This window comes from Melopsittacus undulatus, chromosome 5 (genome assembly GCF_012275295.1).
Source record: "Melopsittacus undulatus isolate bMelUnd1 chromosome 5, bMelUnd1.mat.Z, whole genome shotgun sequence".
Classification (NCBI taxonomy): domain Eukaryota; kingdom Metazoa; phylum Chordata; class Aves; order Psittaciformes; family Psittaculidae; genus Melopsittacus; species Melopsittacus undulatus.
The window spans coordinates 45,195,528-45,222,429 of record NC_047531.1 but is presented as its reverse complement, the minus strand read 5'-3'; the positions used below and the strand labels follow the sequence as shown (position 1 = coordinate 45,222,429).

At 44.1% G+C, this 26,902-nt stretch overlaps 1 protein-coding gene across 3 annotated transcripts in view; it reads left to right on the top strand.

The window, feature by feature from the left end:
- Positions 1–9,731, top strand: part of GRAP2 (GRB2 related adaptor protein 2) — a 41,927-nt gene extending 32,196 nt beyond the window's left edge. For all 3 annotated transcript variants that reach the window (XM_031050015.2, XM_031050014.2, XM_031050016.2), the window contains 4 exons: positions 1,364–1,532; positions 3,176–3,307; positions 5,431–5,547; positions 8,538–9,731. In XM_031050015.2, coding sequence (XP_030905875.1) covers positions 1,364–1,532; positions 3,176–3,307; positions 5,431–5,547; positions 8,538–8,717 — 598 coding nt within the window. In that variant the 3' untranslated portion in view covers positions 8,718–9,731. The remainder of the gene's footprint in view (positions 1–1,363; positions 1,533–3,175; positions 3,308–5,430; positions 5,548–8,537) is intronic.
- The last annotated feature ends 17,171 nt before the right edge of the window (positions 9,732–26,902 follow it).

The window sequence follows — 26,902 nt, the reverse complement described above, 5'->3', positions numbered from 1 at the left end:
TTCCATTTGTTTTAATTCCCTAATATCTCTGGTTACTGAACCCAAGAATTCCACTAGTACCATTAAGAGATTACTATTAAATTGTTAACTTATTTCCCACAGGTCACTAAACAGCCATTGGACAGGAATGGCTTTTAGTTCCTTGCAGCCCAGCTGCATTTCAGCATCTTGTTGTAGCCTCATCCTTCTCAGACCATTTGCTTCAAAGCCAAGCTCTTAAATGATGGCCAGTTTCCTAATTTTCCATCTAACAATTGATAACTAGTTTTAAATTAGTGATTAGCAGTGTTTTTTCCAAGCAGTGTGCACTTTCCGATTCAGGGAGCTCAAAAAGTATTTGTGATGAATGCAGGAAAACATTCTGGTTACATCTACATCAGTAAGCATCAATAAACAAAGTACAGTCAGGGTCTTCTTCTGGCTCTGTTGTCAAGCAGTGTGGCAGATCTCTAATGCGTATGGTTAAACCCTCTTCACCCCACAGAACAGAACAGCTGTATTCAAGCAACTCACTACGAACAGTTCCTGGTCCACTTTGTCCCCACAACCGTGGCCCTGCACTATCTATGTGAGGACTTCTGGTTTAGACCAAAACCATCATAGTACTTAAACAGTTTGTGTAACTGCAACACTTCAGGATAGCATTCAGTCCCTGCCTGGTCATCCCCATTCAGTTTGTGCAAATATAGCCCTCTGAGATGCACATTTTAAGTTCGTGGTATTAAATTACCAGGATGTGCAGGTAATAACTGTGCAGGGCTTTTTTGGGGTTTTTTTTTGTTTGTTTGTTTTTTTGGGGTGTGTTGGTTTGTTGGTTTTTTTTTGGGGGGGGGGTAGGAGGAATGACCAGTAGTAATGATATTACACTAGATACTATGCAATTATAAAACTCAGCGTATGGCTTTATGTGACTGTGTCTGCATGTAATGGTAATGCCCATGGTGTGAATCCAGTGCAGACTGTTAACAGGATGTTAACAGGAACCTGCAGAGACTAGTGGGTAGACTAAAACTGCACTTTTGTCTCCCATACAGAGTATGAAATAAAGCTATTAGCTATTTGTGGCCCTGAAAGCGCCTCTGGCCTTTATTTCAAAGGAGAGGCTTTAAAACCTTATACTTTGTTCTGATAGTGTTTTGTGACTGGACAGCCCTGCAGCACTCAACGTTTGTAACTTGATGAGTCTTTTGAAATACAGAGCTACAGTTAGGCCCAATACACACAAGGACTGTCATTGCTTTACTTTCCAGAAGTCTAGATTTGGCCAAGCAAGAAGTTTTGGTACCCTTCTGGAAAAGACGTCTTCAGAAACAATGTAAGTGCAATCTGGTTGATGAGCTTTTACTTTTCCAATTGGATCCAGGCATGAAGATGATGTGCAACACTTCAAAGTGATGAGGGATTCAAAGGGTAACTATTACTTGTGGACAGAGAAATTCCACTCACTAAACAAGCTGGTGGACTACTACAGGACAACTTCCATCTCCAGGCAGAAGCAGATCTTCCTGAGGGACAACAACCGAGAAGAGAAGGTAAACACAAACTATCCTTAGTAGTTTCTCAGTAAGAAACATTTCTGTAGAAGGAACTCAGCCCATGACAGTGTCTCAGTGTCAGGGGAGAAAGCCTGTCCTTGGAAACCCAGTCACATCCCTACCCTGGTGGGCTCTGAAACATATATTTTTAGTTGATTCAGTAGTAGGTACAGTTATATAATTGAGCAGAATTTTCTGATTCTGTTTTGGATAGCAACAGGCAGTGCTGCAAATCTGCACAGAGACACTTTGCTAAAGCTGTGCTAGGGCCCCAGAGCTGAAATTCTAAGGCACCATAACATCCATGGGAAACAGGATTTACCTTATTAAAATGACTAAATTTTGCAAGAGCAACTACACAGCTGACTGGTAGGTTGTGTCTGAGAAGAATTTGAGTCTGGTTTCCTAGTGTTCCCTAATGCACCCAGAATACAGCTGATTTTACAGTTGAAAGTTTGTCTACTCATAAGAATCATCCATCTTCTGTTACTGAATGAAGACTATGGAAGAACCAAGGGCAGAACCTGGAGCAGTAGCTGGTAGGAACTGAAAATACTGCTGAGAATAAGATAGCAGATATGGAAACAAGCTGTGCTTGTTCAGGGGAGATGTAGTATTTGTTTGAAAAAGCAGGGAAATCCCAGTCCAACGAATGACTGGTTTTGTGCCAGGGGAACAAGCAAATGACATAGTAGAGACTGCTATGCATTGCACGCACTGTACTGGGAGTGAACATGTCCGGTCGCTGCAGTAAGCAAAGTCCTGCTTTATGGGAAACGGATTCTGGTATTAAATTACCAGGGTGTGCAGGTAGAGGCAAGGCAAAAAGTACATGACTTGCTGACGGCAGCATTAAAGTTTTATGGGCTGCATGTGGGTCATTCTTGCTGACTCTGAAAGGGTGATGATGTATTTTTCAGTCTGAAGAAGGGGCTTGTGGTGTTGTTTCCTTCTAGTCCACTTATGCAGAGCTTTAAAAATGCATTAGTAAGGTATAAAATAGAGGCTATGGAACCTATGAGAGAGACATCACAGTGAAGGATTGTCTGGGGAAGAAGAAAAGAAGAGTGTATGCATGTATATCAGTAAAACAACCTGTTTGGGCTGACTGTGAGCAGGAAGAGAAGAGAACAGTGTTTGCTCTGAGATGCAGACAGGCAAATGAAAGAACAGGAGTCAAGTTTGCTTTGGCAAACACTCTGTACATTTGTTATGGTGATGGGCTCAGCAGGGTATGTTTAGCACTTGTCACAGTGGGGTTTCTGTTCACAATTCAAATTTCTAGATGCTGCAGCCATATGACAAAATGATAGCAGTATACAGATTTCAGTGCAGAGACAAATGAAGTCTAAGGGCAATAATTTCAACAAGAGCTTGGGTCCTGTGACAGTCCTTACATCAGTGTCCACATTTTCAGTCCAGCACCTCTCATTACTACCTTGTCTTCAGATAGAGAATGGCTATGACAGAGATAAAATACAGGATTCCTGAATTGTCCTTCTGTTCAGAGGGGCAGGATATTTCCTTTGGAAGAGCCTCCAAGGTGGAGGGTAGTGTTCATGATCAGTGTACAATGATTCAGTCAAGGATGTGGCTGGAAGCAAAACCTGACCTCACTTCTATGATCTTTATTCCATCAGGAGAGGCATGGTAGTAGCCTGGAACGGATGAGCCGGGAAGGATTCCACCTGGGTGGAGCAGCTGGAGAAGATAATTCTTCTACACCCAAGAGATATGTAGAACATCCTATCCCCACACCGCAGCAGCAACAGGTACTACCAAGAACGAGGAACTGGAACGTCAAGCCCTGGCACATGAGACATTGGCCTTAATTGCTTGGTAGCAAGTGAATAGTCACTTTGTCAGAAATCTTCCAACTGAATCTGCTTTAGGAAGCAGGGTCTTCGTATGGGAGCAGCAGCAGAGATGGTGTTGGCTGGGGAGCTCCTTTGGTGTGTAATAAGTGGACTTTCATTTAGCCCTGTAATTTGTGACTGATTGACACCAGTAAAAAATAGAAGTCAGTATACAGTGGCCCTTTCGCTGTGAACCTGGGAGTACTCCCAGGGAGTTTTGGGGCTCCCTCCCAAAAACTGGAAAACAAGGACTGGTGTCACATTTTTGCTTTGCTTAGGAAAGGACATAAAGTATCATCCAGTGAGAGTGCAGAAAAACACTCCCAAATCTTGCAAGCACACACATACATATTTTCAGGAACTTGTCTCTAGTTTGTCATATAAATGAAACCTGCTTCTTTTATTCTGAGTTATGCTACTGACATACACACCACAAAATGCATCACAGGGATGAAAAATAACTATGGTAACCCTAGGAGATTTTGGTTTCCTTCAGAACATTCCTCTTCCCCATTCTATGCCCTTTCTGCACACTTTCATCATGTTTCATCCTTGATGTATGAGGTTTCTTTATTTCTTATCCTTGCATAGGAATGGAGAGGATAACTGCAGTGCTCTCTTCAAAGTTCTTCCTGATTAATTTTAGGGGAAATAGTTTTTGTAGGGTTGGCCCATGTCTCTGGGTAGAGACAGCTAGCATCATCCAAGGAGAGGTCTTGTCCTACGGAAGGGAAGAAATCCCAAACCATCTCCTGTAAAGCATGAGAGCTCCTACATAGCAAGGCCGGAGACAATTGTGAAATGGCTGTTCTCTCATCCGACAAGCCATGCTGCCTGTCAGGGGACTGCTGATGGAATAATGCAGCTTCTGACAAAGCTGAGGGCCTGAGCTCTTCAGAGCACATTCTGTGCATGAGTTACATTTGATACGGAGCAGAAACACTATAGGAGTGAAGTGTCTATGTAATAAGTCTTACAGCTGCAAAGCCAGATGGAGTTCACTCACTTTCTGGCAGGGACAGTTGAGGTGCAAAGTGTGCTCCAGTCTCAGGCAGCCTCAGCAACCTTTTAGGCTGACAAAGGCACAACTGATACCAAGGGAAGTTTTGGAAGAGTGGGTGCAAGAAAGGAAGCAGCAAGATGAAGAGGATGAAAGCTGTTTACAAGCAACAGCAAGCGCAAGCTGTTGTTCTTCCTCCCCTCTGTTGACACAACTCATGAGGCCCTGTGTCACTGAAGCACTGCTGCAACCTGAGCTATCATGATAACAGATTCTGTCACACTGTTATCCTATAAAAAAGCTTAGTGCATTCACTAAGGGCATGGAGGGATGAAGACAATCAGCACCCCTCAGCTGTGCACACAAAAGAAAACTTACTCCCTAGATGTTGTCTGCTTCCTCTCTCCATCTTTCTGGGCTGATCTGTGTTGATATGACTTCAGATGTGTAATCATAGGGCTTTTTTTTTTTAACATGATTTTGTCTTTCTTTTTTGGTTAATTGGGTTACTGGATTCTCAGGCTTGCTCCCTGCACTTTATAGCATGGAGCAGACCAAGAAAAGTAAAGTAATGAGTCCTCAGATAATGAGTTAAGTGCATCAGCATTGCTGCCATCCCATCAATATATGGGACAGAGAAAGAGCAAGGAGTGGGCAGGACTGGGGCATAATTACTCCAGATTGGCAAAAATCCCCTTGGCAAGCATGGTTTTCACCTGTGAGTTACAACAGCCTTAGGTTTTCCCCGGAAGTCCCAGAGGCCAAGAAGTCCCTCTCTGACCACTTTTCCCAGCAGCTGTAGAACACGGCTGAGGACACTCAACTTTCAACTTCTAAGAAGAAAAATACAAAATAGAACAGCCTAAGGTGACCTCTTCAATGAGAGGCATTGCTTGCTGGACTGCAGCACAGGGAAACACATCTAAGATGACTTACTTGAGGGTTGGACCCTGATTCCCTGGCCACCAATGACCCTGGAAGCTCCTCATTTATATATCTCAGCACATATATGACTTTTCTCTTGCTGTTTTCTTTCTAGGATAGATATGGTGGGAGTCTGGACAGGAAAGATGGGCTGCATGGACTAAGGGACCACAGCCATGGAAGTGCAGCAGCTATGCAATGGAGACACATGGACACCTACCAGCAGGCACCGGTAGGTGATGCACCTGAAAGGCCCCATTTGTTCAATTCAGTGGGTCCCTTAGCAACGGCCAACTCTTGGACAATGTCACCTGCACAGAGATTACATCAGGAATAGAATCATAGAATCATAGAACAGTTAGGATTGGAAAGGATCTCAAGATCATCTAGTTCCAACCCCCCTGCCATGGGCAGGGACACCTCACACTAAACCATATCACCCAAGGCTTCATCCAACCTGGTCTTGAACACTGCCAGGGATGGAGCATTCACAACCTCCCTGGGCAACCCATTCCAGTACCTCACCACCCTAACAGTAAAGAATTTCTTCCTTATATCAAGTCTAAACCTCTGCTGTTTAAGTTTGAATCCGTTACCCCTTGTCCTATCACTACAGTCCCTAATGAATAGTCCCTCACCAGCACCCCTGTAGGCCCCCTTCAGACACTGGAAGGCTGCTATGAGGTCTCCATGCAGCCTTCTCTTCTCCAGGCTCAACAGCCCCAACTTTCTCAGCTTGTCTTCATATGGGAGGTGCTCCAGTCCCCTGATCATCCTCGTGGCCTCCTCTGGACTTATTCTAACAGTTCCATGTCCTTTTTATGTTGAGGACACCAGAACTGCACACAATACTCCAAGTGAGGTCTCACGAGAGCAGAGTAGAGGGGCAGGATCACCTCCTTCGACCTGCTGGTCACGCTCCTCTTGATGCAGCCCAGGATACGGTTGGCTTTCTGGGCTGTGAGCGCACACTGTTGGCTCATGTTCATTTTCTCATTGACCAACACCCCCAAGTCCTTCTCCACAGGACTACCATGAATTTCCTTTTTGCCCAACCTGTAGCTGTGCCTGGGATTGCTCTGACCCAGGTGTAGGACCTTGCACTTGGAATGGTTAAACTTCATGAGGTTGGCATCAGCCCACCTCACAAGCATGTCAAGGTCCCTCTGGATGGCATTCCTTCCCTCTAGCGTATCAACAGAACCACACAGCTTGGTGTTATTGGCAAACTTGCTGAGGGCACACTCAATTCCATTGTCCATGTCAGCAACAAAAATATTAAACAAGACCGGTCCCAACACCGATTCCTGAGGGACACCACTCGTTACTGGTCTCCAGCCAGACATTGAACCGTTGACCACAACTCTTTGAGTGCGACCATCCAGCCAGTTCTTTATCCACCGAGTGGTAGTGTATTAAGCCTGTTGGGACATATCTTAGAAGATGTTTCCGAGTCTCAAGACTATTCCAGCCACTTGAATCTGCTTCTGGGGCACTCTGAGGGTAGGACTATTATGTTCTATGAGCATAGTTCTAGAACTGCTCTCAAGGCCAGTCTTGTTTTAAGTTCTATAGAGAGTTGCTTCATGATACTGTGCCATTCTACAGTGCTCCTTCTGTCTTGCAATACATTTGTAGCCACACTGTCTCTTCCACTACTTTTGCTTCAGTCCTGAGAAGATCTGTCATCACTCAGTTCTGCTAGTCACCACCTGGCACAATCTTTTGGACCTACTATGCCATCAAAGTGGGACTCACCTACCTGGCACCCTTACCTGTCGAGCCTCTTAGCACAGTGGATGTAGGCTTATCCAGATATGTCTGCAGACATCTCAGACTGCTCCCCTACCTGGATCCACACCTGGCAGTTGTCCTTAAGTAAGAACCTGCTCTGCAAATTCATAAAGCATGGTGTCTGTCTCTGCCATAGCCCATGATTTCACTGCCGTCAGCTCCTAAGAGTGTGACCTAAGGCACGCTCCTCTTCCTTGAAGAAATGTACAGCTCAAAACAACCAGAGAATCTAGATCCAAGGAGAGAAAGAAAGGACAGCAGACCTTTCTCAAGTGTGAGTGAAAGAAGACAGATTGGATCAGGAAATTCGGAACAAACTGGGAAACAGGGACATGTTTTCTTTTGGCAAAACCCCCAAATTTTTATTATAATCCAGCTCAAAATGTAATGGCTTTTATCCCTCAGAGGCTGTGGAAATGAGTAACAACGTGCCTTTGCCTGGCATACCCCATCAGAGATCTAGAAGCTATAAATCCAATTATAGGAAGGTCTTTATACCAAGCCAAATAACAAGAAGCCATGTCTAAGCAGAGCCCTGAATAGAAGATTTAGCAAAAGTTAGTCTGTCTTCTTGCAGATCTCTTCATCTTGTGCCCAAAAAATATATCTCCCAAACTGTCCATGTCCATGGTGTGGGTGCCAACAGTTTTCCCAGAATAGAAGCCGCTATGTCATTTAAAACATGATTTCCAGTAAAATCTGGAGATTGACTGCAAAGTCTCTTACAAATAAATTCTTATAAGAAAAGAATCTGACCATAATGCTCATTAAAGTGCAACCCTGTAATAAACTGATATACCCAAACACTTCCTAAATCCTTTTGATCTCAGGGAGCTGACCTTGGGCAGAGCCCAAGACCTGCCCCTATGACCCAGAAGTGCCTGAAAGAGCAAGTATCATTCTTTACAGTGTTCACTAGACTCACCTGTGTGCTGGTTCTGTTGATGTATCCCTCATACTCCTCTGCTTGCTGAGGACACACTTCTATATCTGTACCAGCACCAACTCACCATGTAGAGCCATTCACTGAGAGTGTACAGCCCAGCAGGAATCAGGCAGGAGCAGCTCTCTGTACTCCCATACCTGAATTCGAACAAGGCTACTACAGCTAATCTTACAGGGTGAAGGAGCCATGTGAACACTATTTTCTAAGACCTGCTCTCAGTCTGACTTTTCACCTCATGATGCAAACACCCATGAATTCAGTGAGGCTGCTGACGAGCCAAGCACCATCCCTTGGGTGTACCAGTAAATTGATTCCTTCTTCCTGGCATCTTGGCCACTTCATGGTTTAATTGCCAGATGGTCTTAATTTCAATGTAATTTGTCCTCTCTTAGTGAACATATGTACTGGGGCATAAAAGAGGTGACAGGAGGATGATCTTTAAGAGTTCTGGCTCATTTTTTCCTGTCTGTTTCTATCTCCAGAGAACGCTATGGGTCCGTGCCTTGTATGACTTTGATGCTGTGGAGCATGACGAGCTGGGCTTCCGTGCTGGAGACATCTTAGAGGTCCTGGACAGCTCCAACCCATCATGGTGGAAAGGACGTCTGCGTGGGGAACTGGGTCTCTTTCCTGCCAACTATGTCACACCGGTGCCCCTGTGAGGGCGCAGAATGCCCCAGAGGGCCATACTGGAGCTGCTTTTCTGACATGACATGGACAGAGAGGGTGTGCATCCTCCCTTGCCCTCAGGACATATGGTGGTTTTGTTTTTGTCTTAATTTATTTGCAATTGATCCTTGGAAATGTTGGTATGAAAGGGAACTCTTTGAAGAGGGTAGGATTTTTTTTTTCTCTATTTTTCACATTCATGAAGGGGAGGGACCAAAAATCCATTGAGACCAGTTGGATCCTCCCTGTCCTGTCACTTCTTTAGTTAAGTATTGTTAACTTCCCGCAGTTAGGTTTGTTCTGTGGAAATGCACCTCAGACAAGTCAGGCTTCAGTATTCAGGTATCCCTACCTGTTATTTTCAAATCTGGTAGCACTCAGAGTCTCTTAAGGCTCTATTTTGCCTTTCTTTCGGAGGCAGGAGGAATGCTCAAGGGAATGAAACGATCATTGGTAATCACATTAATCCTTCAGGTGGAGGAGGAAAATGAGGGGGGGTCTTAGGCTGAGGTGCAAGGCAGCCTTGACTTTTCTAAATAGTTTCTGACTTACCCCTGCAGTACTTTCTGTGGGTGTGGACTGTATGGATATACTAGATGAAGGGAAAGGATCCTGTAAGCTTTTGTACAAACAAACCAGTGGTGAAGGTATGGGAGAGTGAGAAGCTACTTGCTTTTCTTCTTCTGATAGTCCTGCTCTACTTTCTGCACCCCATAACAGCAATTTGTCCCATTTTGAAGCTGCTCTCTGAGGTACCTAGGCTTGTGTTAGACATCCTGGTTAGAGCAGGTCAGGCCCTTCAACTAAATTAATATCCACTGGATTGAATATCTTCCACTGATTTCTTGTATAAAACTGAACTGGGGAGGCTTTGGAGAGATTTGGTGGCAGAAGTTCTTTCCCTGAGAATGTGGGGTGCTCGCGATCACTGTACACAACTCTGACTTGCTAGGGAAATGCCTTGTCCAACAGGTTAAGCTGTTACTTTACAGTATGCAGAGAATAAATTTGTGACCATCAAGCAGTCTGTTCTCTGTTCCAGTTTCTTTTGAATGAAACAAGGGAAATTAATAGGTTTTCAAAACATTGCTGAGTGAATGCCAGACGTGATACAAATATACTGCAAATGCACATTTAAAATGATCCAAACCCTGTGAAGAAGACACTGCTGCATAACCACTGCTCAGACAAGTTGATACTAAATAAGCTGCCTGAATTTTTCACAACATGTGAGACCTTGGCAGTCAGCAAGGAAGTGATTATTTATCATTTGTGTGATAGAAAGAAAAGGCAAGTGAAAAACTACAAAAAAAAAAAAATCAGACCCAGCAAGAAAAATGTTCTTACCTTTTGTTAGTCCCAGTAGGTGAAAAATAATCCAGGAAATAGGGTCTTGGTAAAGTCCAATTCAATGAAGCTGGCCTAAATAAAGCTGCCAGCTTGACAGAGTATTAGCAGAAAAAATCCATTGCCAATTTTTGAGAGGACTATACTAAAAGCAGATTATTCGTGGGTGAAGTAAAATGAGAATAATTAACAAGGCATATAAGCTCTAAATAGAACAGAATACTTTGAAAGACATATTAAGAGTTTACTCAATGAAAAGATGCCATAGACTTCCTGGGCTGGACTTGGTCCTGTTCCCTGGCAGGAGCTCTGTTATGGAACTTTAGCATCTCCTTTTGAAGTGAAGTCTATGAGGCTTCTTTTGGAACAAGCTACCTTATTACTGCATTGGTGTGAGGGTGTAACCTCAGTACTGCACAGTTTGAAAAGTGGTTTGTTGTGATTCACTCTTTTTTAATTTTTATTATTTATTTTTTTTACTAAGGCAATGTCAAATTTGGAAGAGAGAGGGTTAATACTCAGTGAGAGAGGATTAAGACCAGGGGAAGATGGAAGCAAGGAAACCAGAAAAGGCAAAGGAGGGATATGAATTAAATCTTTCATATTCAAGTTTGGCTGAAACAGACAAAATGGTATGTTCACAATTATTCCCACCATGTCAAATTATCTTTCAATTATTATGTTTTTTCTTTAAAAAAATACTTTAAAATTGGAAGCAATGTCTCATTTTCCTTTCCTCAGCACTCTAAAGACCCTCTTGGTAGTGAAGATGTAGTTGCACAAAATTAATTGAAGATAACGCACTTAGCAGTTTAGTAGCTCTTCACACATCTGAAACCCCTTTGCAGAGATTAACTAATTAAGCACGTCTAAGTAGTACATTGTAAGTACCCCCATGTTACCTCATGATTCGTTTGAGGAAGAGGTAAATTTTCACGTGATTTTTTAATTGATGTTTAAGGAATTAATACTTAAAGTAATTAGCATTAAAGGACTGCACGCTAATTACGGACAACATACCAGAACCACAGTAAAATCGTGATTTCCCATTATGAGCAGTACCTAATGACAGCAGAATTACTAGGATGCAAAGGTGTCATGGCGTCTGTGATAACTATACTAGTGCCATGTTCTGCACTGCCTTGTGCACCTGGCCAAGCTTTGGTTGCAATACCCAGTCTTGCTTGCCTCTGCTTCTTTCCTTGACTGCTCCCCACAGCAGGGCCAGTGCATTTACTGTATGTGCCAATAGCTGGGAGGCTCAGGCATCAGACTGCATTTTTTGTATCCTTCCCACAGCAGAAGTTGTTTCCTCCAAGCAAAACAGCACAGAAAAGAACCATGGCCCTTCACAAACCGATGGAGTCTCTGGACAGAATAAGAAGTGTAGGCAAAGAGGGGAGTTTTGCTGGGATAAAAGTGGTTTAGCCATAGGATGGAGATATTTTCCATGCCCAGTGCCATTTTCTGCTATAGTCCATGAAATAATACCTCCCATAGATCACATCACTTAATAAGGAAAAAGAGAAAGACACACTCCTCTCCTCTACCATATATCCTGCCAACCTTCCTGTTCCTTCTTCCAACAAGTTTTAATTGTAACACAGTCTTTACTAATATTGTGGTGCCTCACACCTGTGCTGTGAAAACCTCAGATGCTATTGCCTATGCAAGAGGCATGTATTAGCAACATATGACAGGAGCCTTAAGATGACAGTGCGGTTTACTGAGGTTACCTGCATTTGTCATTGTTTTGTAAATAACTAACCCTCCAGAACACATCCTGAGAGAGCCCACTGTGAAACCAAAGCAGGAAGGATTAAAGAGGATCCCAGATAAGTATATTTTTGGTATTTTTCTTAAGTAAGAAATTCAGTTCGTGAGAAAAGAAATTGTAAACAGAGATAAATGTAGGAGAAGCATGTGGGAAGGCAAACATTATTATAATAAATGAAATAGAGGAAGCTGGACTCGCACATAGAAAAATAAGTTTGGGCACAACTGAGCTGTGCTTTTTCCTGTCTGAATGAACTTTTAGCTTACATTCTCAGGTGAAAGGTGAGCTCTGCCTTCAGTGGGAAGCAGCAGGTCTTTATTTATGCCAGTGTCACATCACAGGGACAGCAAGGATGTATGGTGGGACAGAGACGTGGCAATGTGGGCTAGGGCTGTACTCAGACTCTTGCTCTGCTTCTGCAGCTCTCTGTCAAGGAGCCTGGGTTATACCAGGCTAGGTATGAGAAGTGTTTGACAATGGTGTTCCTTCTGATGCTGCCCATCTGTGCCCAGTGTAGCCAAGAAGCCATCCCACAGCCACAGTACATCACTTTGCAGTCCTTGGATACACTAGAAAGTCCATCACCCAGCTTTGCCTCTATGCTGATGGAAATGAGATGTCTGCAGACATCTCATTTCAAATACTCATGCAAAGCAATTGGCTTAGCTGCTTTTAAATGAAACCCCAGAGAGATCAGTTGAAACCATTAGTGTTCCCTAGATGATCCAGGCAGTAACATTTACTGGTTAAAGCATATGCATTGACTAAAGAGCTTCTGACACCCAGCCACTCCTGGCTGCTGAAAGCTTTGTATTTCCGTGGGGAGCCATGAACTGAAGGTTTGATAAAGTCTTTAATAGCGCTGAGGAAGAGGGCAGAGCATTGCCAATTTCTCCAGTTTTTAGAGGCAGCTTTCATGTGACAGAATTCAGGGGCCTTAATCTGCATCAAACGCAAAAGAAGTTTCTTATGTAAGCAGAACTGACCGTAGAAAACAGCCAGTGACTTATCTGTGAGCTACAGGACAGCAGGGAAACAGGCAAGTGAGTAGAAAAAGGTCACTGGCCTTTATGCAAAGGGAAAATTCAAAGCACATTGTCTGCTATAATTGTGTAAGTGAGAGCCACCTGGCACACGTCCAGCCTGCTAACATGAAAATGCAAAATTTCACAAATGGTGGGCATGCAGGGATCCTTGTAGCCATACGGGAATAAAACTGGCTCAGGCAACAAAGGGAGGAAGAAGAAACAAACAGAAGATCTCAAGATATCTTGTGGCTTCTCCCTGCTAGTCCAAGCAGGCTCATTTCCACCAGGATTTATGAAGGATAAAGACAGCCACAGCAAGTTTGTTTGTCACAAAAATGGAGAGCAAATCTGTGGGGAAAAAAATGAAGTTTAGGACATGAGTCTGCTATTATGCACTTAAAGCTATAAAACGGTGAGAATGGGAAACCATTCAGTGATATCCTGCCACAGATAAACGAGGGGAAAAAAAGAGTAATAGGTGGTACCTTCTCTACCGATCTAGAGGTCATTTGCATTGAATTGTTTATGCCTGTGCTCTTCTGAGTGTGTCTGACACTGGCTGTAAGTTCCTTGTGGTACTGGCCAGTCCCTCTCCCTTGTCAAATTCCAAGAACAGCTCTTCTGCAGTGGCTCCAACAGACAATAACAAACAGCAGGAACCAGCCTACAGTGACCCTCCTCATCACTGAGTGTTTTGTGCCAGATGCAGCACACCAAAACTTTGGCTGCAAATGCTGGATCAGACGCACACTGAATCAACCTTTTTTTTTTCTTCTTCTTTTTGTCTCCTCAAAATTTATGGGAGGATAAGAAAAAAAAACCAAACCTTCACATTTGCTACCAGCACCAAGGGACTGGGGAGCTGCCCTTTGCTCTGCCCCTTCTCAAGTGATTTCCATCAGAGCTGAAGGCATGCATACCATAGCTCTTTCTGAGCTAGCAGCTTTTTACGTTCACTTGGCAGAGATATGAATAAGAGGGATATGTTCAGCAGAGAATCGGCTCTCTGTAGCTGCATATCTATATATCTGAGCTTGCCATTGTGGTGGCAGGTATTTGCCTGTTATCGGATGAAGATGGTCTGCTAACAACAATGGCCACGATTTCATCAGAGCAGGTGAGTCAATCTAACAGCTCACTGCTACCCTGCAGAAAATGAGCCACTTGGTATCTACCAGGTTAATGAGTTGAGTCAGCTCACCAAGGGCAGCATAAGGAGGGCCAGAGCCAAGGCAGGGTGAGCAGTGGGAATGCACAGCCAGGAGGAGAAAAGATAATAAGACAGAACCTCCCAGTCCTGGCAGCAGGAGCTAATTAGATCACCCCATCCTAGGCTGCAGACTCAGCAAAATGAAAACTCAGTTGGCTTCGAGTTTGCCAAAATGCCTTCACACTAGTAGGGGATATTTTCTTAAAAGCTTGATTGGAAAATCAGTGTGGGGCAGGAAAGGGGGAAAGAACTCAGATCTGCTATAAACACTATATCACCTCCATGGAAGGTCACAGAAAACCTTCTCATTTAAGCAACAAAGCTGTAAGGGTTTTTTCTTGTTTGTGTTGTACATTAAAGCAGAAAAAAACCTAATTCCTAAAATAGTCACTAATAGTAAAATTCCCAGTCATTCAAGCTATTTTCAACATTACCTCTGGGAGGAATGGACCATGCACAACAGTTTTCAGAAGAAAAAGAAATAATAATAAAGAGAGGTACCTTACTGCCCTGTGAAACAGACAAATCAGTGCCACACTTTGCTGATGCTTCTCTTTCTGGGTGGGGTGCAGCTATCAGTCATGTTTATCAAGTTGGAGAGCACACCAGTGCTTACAAGTTTAAATCTTTAGCGTCAGCTGACTGAAATGATAGCTGCATATTCTCATTTAGAATGTTCATGACTTGAAGAGCACAGACATTTCACGAGCACTTACACAGCAGAATGCACTCTGGAACACCAGTCATAAACATGTTGAATTTAGGACTCCAAAAATAAGAGGTAAGGCTTCAAGGCACACAGATGGGTGGTTTGCACTGACTTTAGACAAATTCTGACTAAAAATAAAATGTGCATATTTAAAAGAAGCTTTGTAACCACTTGAACAGCATAGCAAGCTTGTTGTGGTCTCTACCACACAGTCTCCAGGTTAAGGCTGGCAAGAGGGCTGGGTTTAGTGGGTGAAAACTCTGGCCTTGGTTATGGGAAGCTGGAGAACATGGTCACAACTGTCCTTCAGTCTTCTGAAGCCTTTGGTTCTGTCAGTGAATTGAAGGACAACCACTATGATGAGAGATACCATTACTAACAAAAGACTGGTGGTGTTTATTGTCCTTACAATAAGCATTTCCATATGAAGCCTATTTTTTTCTGAAGTGCTGGCTTCCCTGGGTCTAGAGGCAGCTGCCTCTGAATAGCAGCCCATTTTTAGCTGAGGCATGCAGCTATGGTGCATGCAGGCTCGAGTGAGACTTTGGAAGGAGGGGGACACCTGAAAGGACATCTGAGTAGACAATTGGGACTGAGCTTTGTCTAAGTAAGTCACTGTTGCATGTTTTAAGTCCATCGAGCTATTCCCATTTTTACCAGCTGAGGTTCCATCTTCCACAAAGAGATCATATTTTAATTTGATAAGATCTTCATGTAGGGAGCCAAAGGGTGTGGGTAGTGATTTACTCCTCTTTGAAATTATAATTATCATCTTTCATCTACTTAAAGAATCTTTCTATTTACCTGTGTAAGACAGTCTAATATGGTCAAAGCCTCATGGTTTTCTTTTCTCATGACTCAGACAAAGCTGACCACAGCCCCAAAGCTCTTCTCAATGTATTCCTCATATTATGCTTTATTGTTTCTTCCTTCCTTATTTCTGCAGCCTCTAGCTTATTGAAAAAGCTGCTGCAAAAGGGTTTTTCCAGCCATGTCTATAGGGGGGAAATGCGTCACTTAGGAAAAACAGCTGATTAACTTAGAGCTAGTACAGCTCTGTAAATAACTCGAGCTGGTGACAGTGGTATGACTGTTTCACAGTAAGTGGTCAAGCCAAGCATCATGCATGGATGCACACAATCCACACAGCGGAAGTGGAGGAGACTGTGCTTGGTGGAGGCCTCTCTGGTGTAGGATAACAGACCTCACAGGAGAGTCAGAGAAGAACATCTGTGTTGTAAATATACATTAATGGCTACCCCAGGTAAAGAAGAACTAACATTTTGAGGAATGCTGTCCCAAAGAGGCTGAACTTAGCATATACAAGATGTGTTGTGGTCAGAGAGTATCAACTGAGACCAACTAACCCATTTTTAATGCAGCTGTCTTTCCTTCATGCAAAATTCAAATTCATGTTGAGCATCCTGTTACTTATAGCGTGGGTGCAAAACTCTCCCTAATAGGATGTGTGCTGCTAGTATACATAAGGCTTGGCTGGCTCAACACTGCAATCACATCAACCTCCTATTTGCATCCCGCCACTGTCTCCCTTTGCACTCCCATATTAGCTGGAAGCTCTTGTCTTCATCATCATAGCTTCCAGTTCCTTCGGCCTCATCTCAAATGCTTCATTATGATCCTGGAATTCATTTTACAGTGTTCCTAAAGCTCACTGTCCCCATCACCTTCTCTCTCAAGAGTGTGTACGTTTACTTTCCATTTCATTACACATTGGGCATTAGTGTGTTTTCATTATGTGTGTGTGTGTGTTGGGTTTTTTTTTAAGTTTGCTAGTGGTATCTTAGTATTTATTCTTACTACTCCCAGGTTGCCATAAACATTTAGGAAACTTAAATCCAGACCAAGACTAAAGCCCTGTCATTCTGGCATTATGGCAATGTCCCAAAGCTCTTGCAGCTTCCAGCTAGTGATAGAGATGGGTACAGGAAAGGAAACAGGAGTAGCACAAGGAAGCAATGAGGCAGGAGAGATCACTGTAATGGCCACAGCAGCAGGCATTCTTGATGCATCTGAACATCTCAGTGCTCCTCTGGCTTGAAATCCCTTCTAAGACTTGTTTGTATTACAGGACCTATAGCAGCACCACTATGCAAGTAGTAACTCCACTGTTAGTGCTCCCTGGTGCTTCTCCCTTCCCCTCTCCCAGGTTTGCTCTTGATGAAGCAGTGTGGTTTTCCTATGTCCAGTGAATAGGGCAGGGAGGGAGCTGGACCCCTCCACACATGCACAGACATGGGCAGTCAGTTCATGTGAGTCTGGCATGGCCTTGCCAGCACAAATGCTCTGCTAGTGGTCTGGTCCTTTACCCACCAGGTAAAGAGCACTGAGGAAAGAAGAGTCACAGACTGATTTGGGTTGGAAGGGACCTTAAAGCTCATCCAGTTCCAACCCCTGCCAGGGACAGGGACACCTTCCACTAGACCAGGTTGATCCAAGCCCCTTCCAACCTGACCTTGAAAACTGCCAGGGATGGGGCAGCCACAGCTTCTCTGGGCAACCTGTGCCAGTGCTTCACCACCCTCACAGTAAGGAACTTCTTCCTGATGTCTAATCTAATTTCCCCTCTTCCAGCTTAAAGTCGTTCCCTCTTATCCTGTCACTACCTGCCCTTGCAAAAAGTCCCTTTCCAGATTTTTTGTAGGTCCCCTTTAGGTATTGGAAAGCTGCTATAAGATCTTCATGGAGCCTTCTCTTCTCCAGGCTGAACAACCCGAGCATTCTCAGCCTGTCTTCATAGCTTCAACCAGCTTTGCTGCCCTTCACTGGACCTGCTCCAGCACCTCAATGTCTCTCTTGCAGAGAAGGGCCCAGAACTGAACACTTTATTCGTGATGCAGCCTCACCAGTGCCCAGTACAGGGGATGATCACTGCCCTGGCCCTGCTGCCACACTATTGCTGGTACAGACCAGGATGTCATTGGCCTTGTTGGCTGCCTGGGCACAGGCTGGCTCATGTTCACCCAGTGTCAAGTGTCTAACTACACTTAAGGATCTGACTCTCCAAAACAGACTCTGCAGTGTCCCTGGAGCCTCTGCTGTGCAAGGGCTGCTGTGGGGTACCACGTGGGGTGGGAACAGAGCATCCTGTCCCTGTGGTGGAGGGGAGTTGCTGCACACAGGATACTCTGACACAGGCTGCGGATATCCTGGATCAGAGTTAATTACTGATGTCTTCATTTTTGTTCTCTGGCTTTCCCACTAATGTTTCTTCCATATTTCTATGGCTTTGTGTGTCTGGCTGCCTGTGGTCCAGAAGGTCTATTAGCTTCCTATCTTGACATCTTGATAGGCAGTAGAATGAGTCAGATAGACAGAACACTAATGGATAATTAGCATTCAAATGGGGCAGGATCTCACTTCGGGGTTGTGCATGGCTGCTTTTTCCCAACTTCTTGTCAGAAAAATGTTGATAGAACAAAGGCAGCCACCAGTGGTGAAACTGCAAACGTGAAATCAAACCTGAGTCGTGCTTCAGAAGAAGTACATGGGGGCAAGGAGCTCACCTTGCACATTTGCTAATCACAGGAAATGGAGGTCATGAAATGCTGTCCAGAAAAGAGCATACTGCAGAGAACTTGCTGTTTGCTTCCTGCACCTCTCCTCTGCTGTCCAGGGCACTCTCATGTTCTGAGAAGTTTCCTTCTTGGTGGATGTAATGTGTTAAGCACCACTTCTCTCCTGTTCTACAATGATTTTGCTAGTCCCTTATTTTCAGTGTACATTAACGTGAATGTTCACTACTATGTGTATGTGGGCATTTGTAGAAGACACAGTTAGCACCATGTTAGCTTTGTGGGTATTTGTGCTTGTTAGGAGTTTCATAATTTCTCCTGCAGTTTCCTTATGTGTAAAATTGAGATAATAACGTGTAATTACCTACCTTGCTGGGCTGTTGTAAGGACAAATTAACCAATGCTTGTGTGGGTGTTTGCAGATGAAAAGCATGATATTAAGACTAAATATAATGATTGAATGTTACAGAAGAGAGTTTGTATTTATTATGGTGATTGGATATGAGACAAGAGTGCTTTGTGGGTGTTTGTTTCTTGTGCAGGACCAAGTATTTATGGAAGGTGGGAAACTGGAGGAACTGAGTTTGGGGAAGGTGTTAAAGAGATGGTTAATCTTTAACCTTATAGCCTGCTGTCTTTCTTCTCTCAACTAAAGCACTGAACAAGGGACAAGAGAACAGAGGCATGAAAACAGGGCCAAGCTATAGAGGAAGGGAATGAAAATAAAATAGAATTGAAGATCATAATTTCTAAGAACAAAACCATAAAAACTGAATGGGAAAATAAAAGCTAGGGGAAATGAGGACAGGCATAACCTGAAGCCTCAGGGATTCATGTTGTTACATTATCTCAGTGCATGGAATTACGAGAAAGTAAACACCAGTTTAAAAGAGGCATCAAACCAGTTGATGGAAAGCATGTGCAGGGAAAGAAGAGTGGAATGGGAAGGAAGCAGGAGATGTGCTTAATTATCTTTTATTTTCATTTCATTATGTGTATTGCATATGGCATTCTTTTTTTCCCTGTATGCTGTTGAGAGGCACTCCTTTGCAAAGCTTAAAGATGGTGTCAAGTATTTCAGACACTTTTTCCATGTGTTTCCTGGGCAGGCTGGTAAGAGTTAAGGTGTGGATGAATTTATCAGCCTGAAAATGGCCTGTCTGGTTTCATTTGGCTTTCATGCAGTCTCTGGAGAATTAATGGAACAAATTCATTTCCATCAACTCCAGTGAAGCTGTACCAGGAGTGAATCAGACCCACTTTTCCCTGCTAAATGCAGCTGTTGCCCCATGAAACCCTGATCCAAAGTGCATTTCAGGTTAAACCTGTAATGTTTTGTGATTAAACACACAAAAAAATAAAACCAAAACTTAATTTTAGGGTCTCTTAGTGAGTATGGTATGATGGTGTGCAAACTGCCCAGAGGAGTGGCAAGGGGAACTGGACTATGAGAAGGAGTAAGGGGTAAATAACCACTACACTGCAGAATTCAGGGAGCAAATTACCTTTCTTTGAAAATTGTCCTGAGTTGGAATTAAAATCATTGTCAAACATCCCTGCAGGGTCCTATGGGCTGCTCACCTTTGCTCCCTCTTGTTCATCCCCTCTCATCCTCCCTTCAACATCTCTCCAAGACCAGGAGAGATAGCTCCAGTTCTTCACCTGGTCCTTGTTTCACATCTTTTCCTTGCTCCCCAAAACTTATTTTGGGCTGACTCACTCTCACCTCAACTCACTGACCTAAATTAATCCTTTGTGTAATTCAACTGACTAAAGTTGACGTAAATGGAGTTACATCAGAACTGAAATTAACCCAGTCTGACTAAAATAGCACCTGCCTTTTCTACTGAACCATTGCCTGTCTCTTCCCCACCTCCACCCACATATCGTGATTTTAAGATTTCTTTCTCTTCTGCTGCCACGAGCAAGCTGTGCTCTCAGTGACTGGTGTTGCCCTCTGCTCTCCAGCATCCTGTTCTCCTTCATCCCCACAGTACAAGCTGTTGATCTCTGTTAACAGCGATGCCTTGCCTATGTCCCAGTCTATGCAACAGCTTTTCATCTTCTATTGGATGTTGCTGTCCTTCACGAGAGAGATGCACCAGCTGAGTTCAAAGCCTGGTTACTGTGGGCACTTCATATGCCTGTAGAAATTACAGTCTTACTCCAAAGAATTTGCAAGTCAGAGTGCTAAGGTGCACAAAGATGAGGAGGGAAGTCAGATGAAGGTGGTTTGTCAAAGGTAGGACAATGGCAGAGCAGTGGATGTTAAATTCAAAGCTCCTCTTCCTTTTCCATGACTGTCTTTATGCCAGCATAGCATTTCTCATCATCTCTTACAATCCTTGTCTTTGGGCCGTCAGCATTATGGGAGGTCATTAAATGTCTCCTTCACTTTCTTCCTCATCCCCTCTGGCCTTCTGACTTCTTTCAGCTTGCCCCCGGAGCCTGCTCATGTTGCCTAGGTGTTCTTCCCTCCTCTTGCAAAAACCCTGGGTGTTTGCAGCATGCTCCTCTCTGGTTGAGCTGTACTTTGTTTGGCAGCATGCTCCACCATTCGCACCTGGGTATCTCTCTGGGGCAAGGATTTATTCCATAATTACTCTAGCTTATTTATTATCGTGGCATATATATCTGCAGTGTTATGCAAACTGTAAAGGCTTCTAGTTCTAAAGGTCACCATGGGCGTACCTTGTGTTTACCTTCCAAATGCAGATGAGCTCAGAAGGAAAGGGAATGGCAGGCCACCGAGTCGATGAAGGCAGGGAATCGCCCTGATCTAACTAAATTGCCTGGGCAGTGTTCATAAAAGTAGGTTACCTAGTGCTGCAGACAAGCAGCCCAATCCAAACTCACCTTCTCCCAGGCAACTGAGTTAATTCCCCAGCACCGCTGTGCAGTCCCACAGCAGTATACAGCTGCATGATCTGGACACCCAAAGCAGCAAGAGAAATGTCCTGACCCCTTCTTACCGTAAATGTCAGGCCTACCCAGTCTCCCATGCTGGGACTCAGGTATGGTGCTTCTTGTTCTCCTGTATCATAACTGCAGAACGAGAGGCAATATTGAGTGACAGACAAAGCTTCCTGGAGGTGATGAACAGATGCTGTGACGTTGCCTTGCCACAGATGATTTGGCCCAGGCTCAAATGACCCTTGCTGCAGCTAATGACCTTCAGATGAAGCTTAGCTGGAAAGCTACCACATAACCTGTGACCAAGGCCTCCAGTAAATCCCTCCCATTGCTTGTCACAGTGTTACCCCAAGCATTAGCATTTTTGAGATGTAATTTGCCATTCATATTGCTCTGCAGTGCTGAAAGAGGCAATTACCTTACATGAGAGTATGAAATTACCCCACTATTTTCTATATGCAACTTGTAGGAAGAGTAGAAGGATAAATTAAATGTTTGTGAACAACAGCCATTAGCTGCAGTCCTTCCCAGGATCATCCGCTGTCTAATTGTATTTCCTGCCTTACTGTGGCTTAGGTCAGTTGTCAGCATGAGAAAAAAATCCAATCATCACTTCCTCTACTAATTGGCAGCCTCAACAAAGTGGAAGTAGAGCCGTGAAGGCTGGACTCTCTCATCCTGCTTGTAAGAGCAGAGATAATCTGGTAGGGATGGGGATCTGCCACAGGCTGCACTCTTCCCCAGGGGATACAGCTGCTTCTCCAACAGAAGAAAATTAAATACGGGAGGGTGGGGAAGAAGGTGTGGGGTCTGACATGCAGAAACATGTTACTGGGGCAGGTTTGCTGGAAGAGTAAAAGGGAAATTGCTCATGATCACTCTCAAGGGAAGATCTTTTTAAAGATCCCACAAAAGGATGCAGGGCAAATAGAAAAGAGCATGTGAGGAGAATAGGCTAAACACGAGGGGAGATCTATGGATTCTCCATTGCCAGGAGAAGAGGGAAAAAGAAATGTGGATAAGCTCAGAGCTGTGGCTTATTTATATTGGAGCTCCTCCTCCCCCTCCTTTCTTCCAATTTGTTTTGCATGAGGGTGCAGCACGGTAACTTGCTACAGCCTGAAAATAAAGAGGTGTGGGGACAATCTGTCTGAAAAATACCCCTCTGGAGAAAGGAATCTCTTGAATGTGATGATCAAAGTTTTCAGATATTAACAGATAAGAATCATTTATTAATCTGGGTTAGCTCGATCCATTTGGTTATTTTTAAAATTCTCAGACTGAAAGCTATAAACACATTTCTCTTAGAGAAATGGCACTTACTTTAAAATGAGCTGCAAAATCTTGATTGAGTTGCTAAAGAAATGGATCTAAAAACAAGCAATGGGGGAATTATGTATTACGCACTTGGGTTTTGCTTTTGAAAGAATTCAAATCCAGATCTTTCTGCTGATGCTGATCTGAACATTCACTATACAGTATACAGCCTGAATTCAGGTGTCCATAGACCCAGGAAGGGACAGCCTGGGTCACTGCCTCTGTGACACTGTCTCAGGACCAAGACCATCACCATGCCTCAGACTGGGTTGTTTAGAAGCTCTTCCCTACTGAAGTTGAAGGTGGGAATACCTCCTGTATCAAACGTAGGCACTATGCTGGTTTTTCCTTGTGTGGATGTGGGGTGGCTGGAGGGCACCCCTACTTGGAGCAACATTAAAGCCTGCTATAAATGCTGTTCTGCAGTGTCTTGGTCAGGTCAAAATGTGATCTAGCCAGATCACTAGTGTGACCTAGCCAGAACAGAAGCAGGGGATGTTGTCTGGTATTTTTTTTTACGGCCTTAGTTCTGGATTTCTAAAGGCAAAACCAAATTAAACAGCAGATGTCAAGCGTAACTTCCTGTACAGTTTTGCTTTCACACCTACAACATGTCCCTCTGGAAATAGTCTTTTTGGAAGGAGGTCTGGCCGGCTCCTTTTATTTATTTTCTCTGACTCACAGGAGTTACTGGCACCCACTCAATCTCCCTTCACGCTGGCACTGCTGGACAGAAACACTGGCAAGTGAAAGGTCTGGAGCTAGCCATGCCTCCAATAAGGTCGTGGGCAGCTGGCTTCTTTGCATTGCCTCTCTGAGTATTTTTAAGCTAGATACACATCAGTGGACAGTGTACGCTGATCAGTAAAGGGCATCTTCCAAACTGTATAAACACACTTCTGTCACATCTTAAAATCTAGCTGTATCTTTATGTTCATGAATCACAAATCAACTTGTTCCATCTCCAGGTCTAAGCCTACACTTCAGAATTCTGCATCTCCCCTCGGAGGATTCCCTTTTTCTTTCCTATGCTGTTCCCTTCATGCAGTTTTGCATTTATTGTGGGGGCCAAACTGCTTCCTGCCTGCACTTTTTTGTAGTTTTAAGGCCAACTTCTAAATTCTACCCCATGTTCAAGCTTCACACTTCTATTATCCCCCCCCCCTTTATAAAAACACAAGGCTTCCTGTTTTGCAATGGCTTTTTTTAGCAATCTTCCAGGATGGCTAAAACTTTGTGCATACGAGGGCCTCATCTCTGCTTACCACTGCTCTCTATTCCTCCACTGATTACGCAACTTGTCAAATGAATTTGTTCACTCTTGGACACATCATTCTCTTGCGTCCCCTCCAGTGACTCTGTCTTAGCCACCACACAGCATGGGACATCTTGTCCTTGTCATCAGCACATAACTCTGATTCCCACCTCATCTTGCTATACTGGCTGGTGGCCTACTCCATTGTATCAAGACTGTCCCGCTAATTGCTTCCTGCCAGTCTGCTCCTCATCCCTACAGCCTCTGCCTGGGACACCCACCCAGCCTTCCCTCTGTGCTCCATTCCTCTCCCCATCAACTCTCACCTGAGCATTTTCTTCTCCAAAGAGTCAGTAGCAATGCACACTGACAGGCAGCCAGTACACACGTAAGCATACACGATGTGGTAGACTTGTTGCTACCTTAATGTACCAGTATCCCCATTCCTGGTGTTCCTTTGCCTCTAAAGCACACTGTGATTTGAGAGCTACATAATTATCACTGCAATTAAGCACCCTATTTGGAGACTGCATTGCTGATTCCTCACTGTTTTCTCTAGCGAGAGCTTCCACTCAGGATTTGGCTCATGTGCAAAGGGACTCTACAATGGTCCTCTTTTTTCTTCCCCTCCTTGCAGGGGAAACCAAAGTAAACATAGGTGATGTTGGCTTAGGTTTTTAGTTTTTAAGATCTTCCTTGTAGCAGTCCAGTGACGTAGAGTAGTATTTTCTTCATTTTACAGATGGGGAACTGAGGCACAGCAGATGACTTGCCCAAAGCCCCACAGGGTAGTTCAGCTGAATTCTGAATTGCAACCAGTTCTGAGTCCTTGCCTACACAGGAGTTGAAAGATTAAGCAAGAGACCTGGGTCAGCACTATGTCTTACAAGAAACCACCTCAAACTGTTGCCCTTTGAATGGGAGCAGCCAGGGCAAATGGCTAAAGGCCTCTCTGTGCATGCTCAGTCAGCAAATACCTTGCTGCAAGAAATAAGCCCGCAAACACAGTTGTTCCTTTCTGCTCTCTTCAGAGGCCTCTCCTACCTATTTACTCTTGCATAGAAACAACAGCTGAAAAGCTGAGTGGGAGGCCAGAAGCACTTGACTCAGTTGTGGGAATTCTCCAATTCATCAGCTAGGTTTTCTCCCTGAGGCAATGTAATAGACAGAAAGGAAGCCTCTGAAACCATTTCTTCATCCTCTGGATTGCAGTCTGTCACTGCTGCTGCAGGAGTGACACACCTCCCTTCCACCGCCTGCAGCTCTCTGGGCTGCCGGAGGGAGACTGGAGAAGGCAAACACTTCTTCCTCTCCACCCTGAAATCACTTGTTTCAGGCTTTTTAGTTCTGCCAATACTTAGACGTGACTAATGTACCCATTCCTGTGCTGCATTGGCAGCCCTTGGAAATGAAATTTCAGACTCCGGACAAGCAGAGCGCGGGTTGCTGCACACGTAAGAGTCTTCCCACAAACTCCTGGATACTGGCTGCAGAGAAGATAGTGGAGAAGATGCAATCTCCACCAAGCCTTTGCGAGCCTTGCTATGGTGCCAGCCAGCCCAGGGAAGGAGTGTACTGTTTAATAACAACCATGGCACAGGCACCTATTTATTTATTCTTCCACTTCAAGACAGCAAAGCCCCAACACCTCAGGCTAACCTGCAGCTGGATCACTGAGAAATGGAAAAACACTCTCCTGTATCCTCCATCATGTTAGCCATCCTGTTTTCTTTGCAAAACTCACTTTGAACCAGTTACTGCTTTTTATGAAGAAAAAACCCCAAACAAAACAAACCCCCAAAAGGTAATATGGTCGATCAGAAACATATTGGTTAACCATGTTTTGTTTTGGGGGATACCATCCCTCAAAAAAAGGCTTCTACTATAAAGCTGTCAACCACAAAATTATACTTTCTTTTTAATATCTGCCCCTGGCTTTACCCCTGGTTTGCATGCAGATGTTGACTGTTCTGGGGAGAAATAAGGTATAGATGAAGGGGAAGGCATCAGGATTTTATTCCTAAAGAGATGAGTTAAACCCAAAGATTTATACAAGAGCTTGCAGCAGTTTGTCACAAGGGATACTCTGCTGGGAAATTTATCAAAGAATATATCATGAGGTGGGCTATTTAGGGACTGAAATTACACAGGAAGGACTGGCAAGAGAGATATATGTTCAGGACAGGTGCAGTTACAATTAATGCTAAATATAAGGTGTCATATCTTTACCTAACATACAACCTGCACTGCCTTGCAAAGCAAAGCGAAACAATTAGGCCCAAATAACCAGAATATACGTGGGAGGTGTTTGAAGGCAGAAGATTTAAAACACTGTAATGGGGTTGGGGGAGGGTTACAATAAGAGGTAACATTTCCTGATCGGCTAGTTTACATCCTTTGGAAAACATTTTGGAACCAGACCAGAAAAGTAAGCAAGACCTTAACCAGAACTTTGCTTGATACCCCAGCAAAGGCGAAAAGCAGAGACCCAACCCTGTCTACACACACGCAGCCCCTCCAGCAAGTGATCCCTAGGAACAAAATAAGTCGAAGGATTGCTAATGTAGTTCTGCATGGATCTGCAGCTGCCTCAGCCCAGTTCAAAAGCAGGCTTCCCCTTTCTTCTTTCTCTTGAGTGGGTGCTAAGGGCAGATAGGAAGACCTAAGCTACAACAAAAATGACCCTCTTCTGGAGTGGAAACTGGAATTCACTCATCAATCCCAGCCACAGTATTTCCCCCCACCCTGCCTGCCACTTTTCTTCTTCAGGCCCAAAGGGCTGGGTTACCCCTGTGACAGAGAGAACAGTATTTTTGCACAACTCTTTTCTGCCAGTCTTTGAAGTGAGGCTGTCAGCTGGGTGGTCGAGTTGTATCAAAAGAGAGTGAACCATCAGGCCTTATAAAAGCTCCATATAGGAAATGCCCTTGGTTGGAATGTATTGCTGTGTGAATGGGGAAGGAGGACAGGAAACATGCAGACATTGGGAAAGGGCGTCCCTCAACTCTTGCACAGCTCCTTGCCCCCATTTGTCGTATCAACATACAGACACCGCTTTGTCTTTTAGAGTGAGAGATGGGGACTAAACA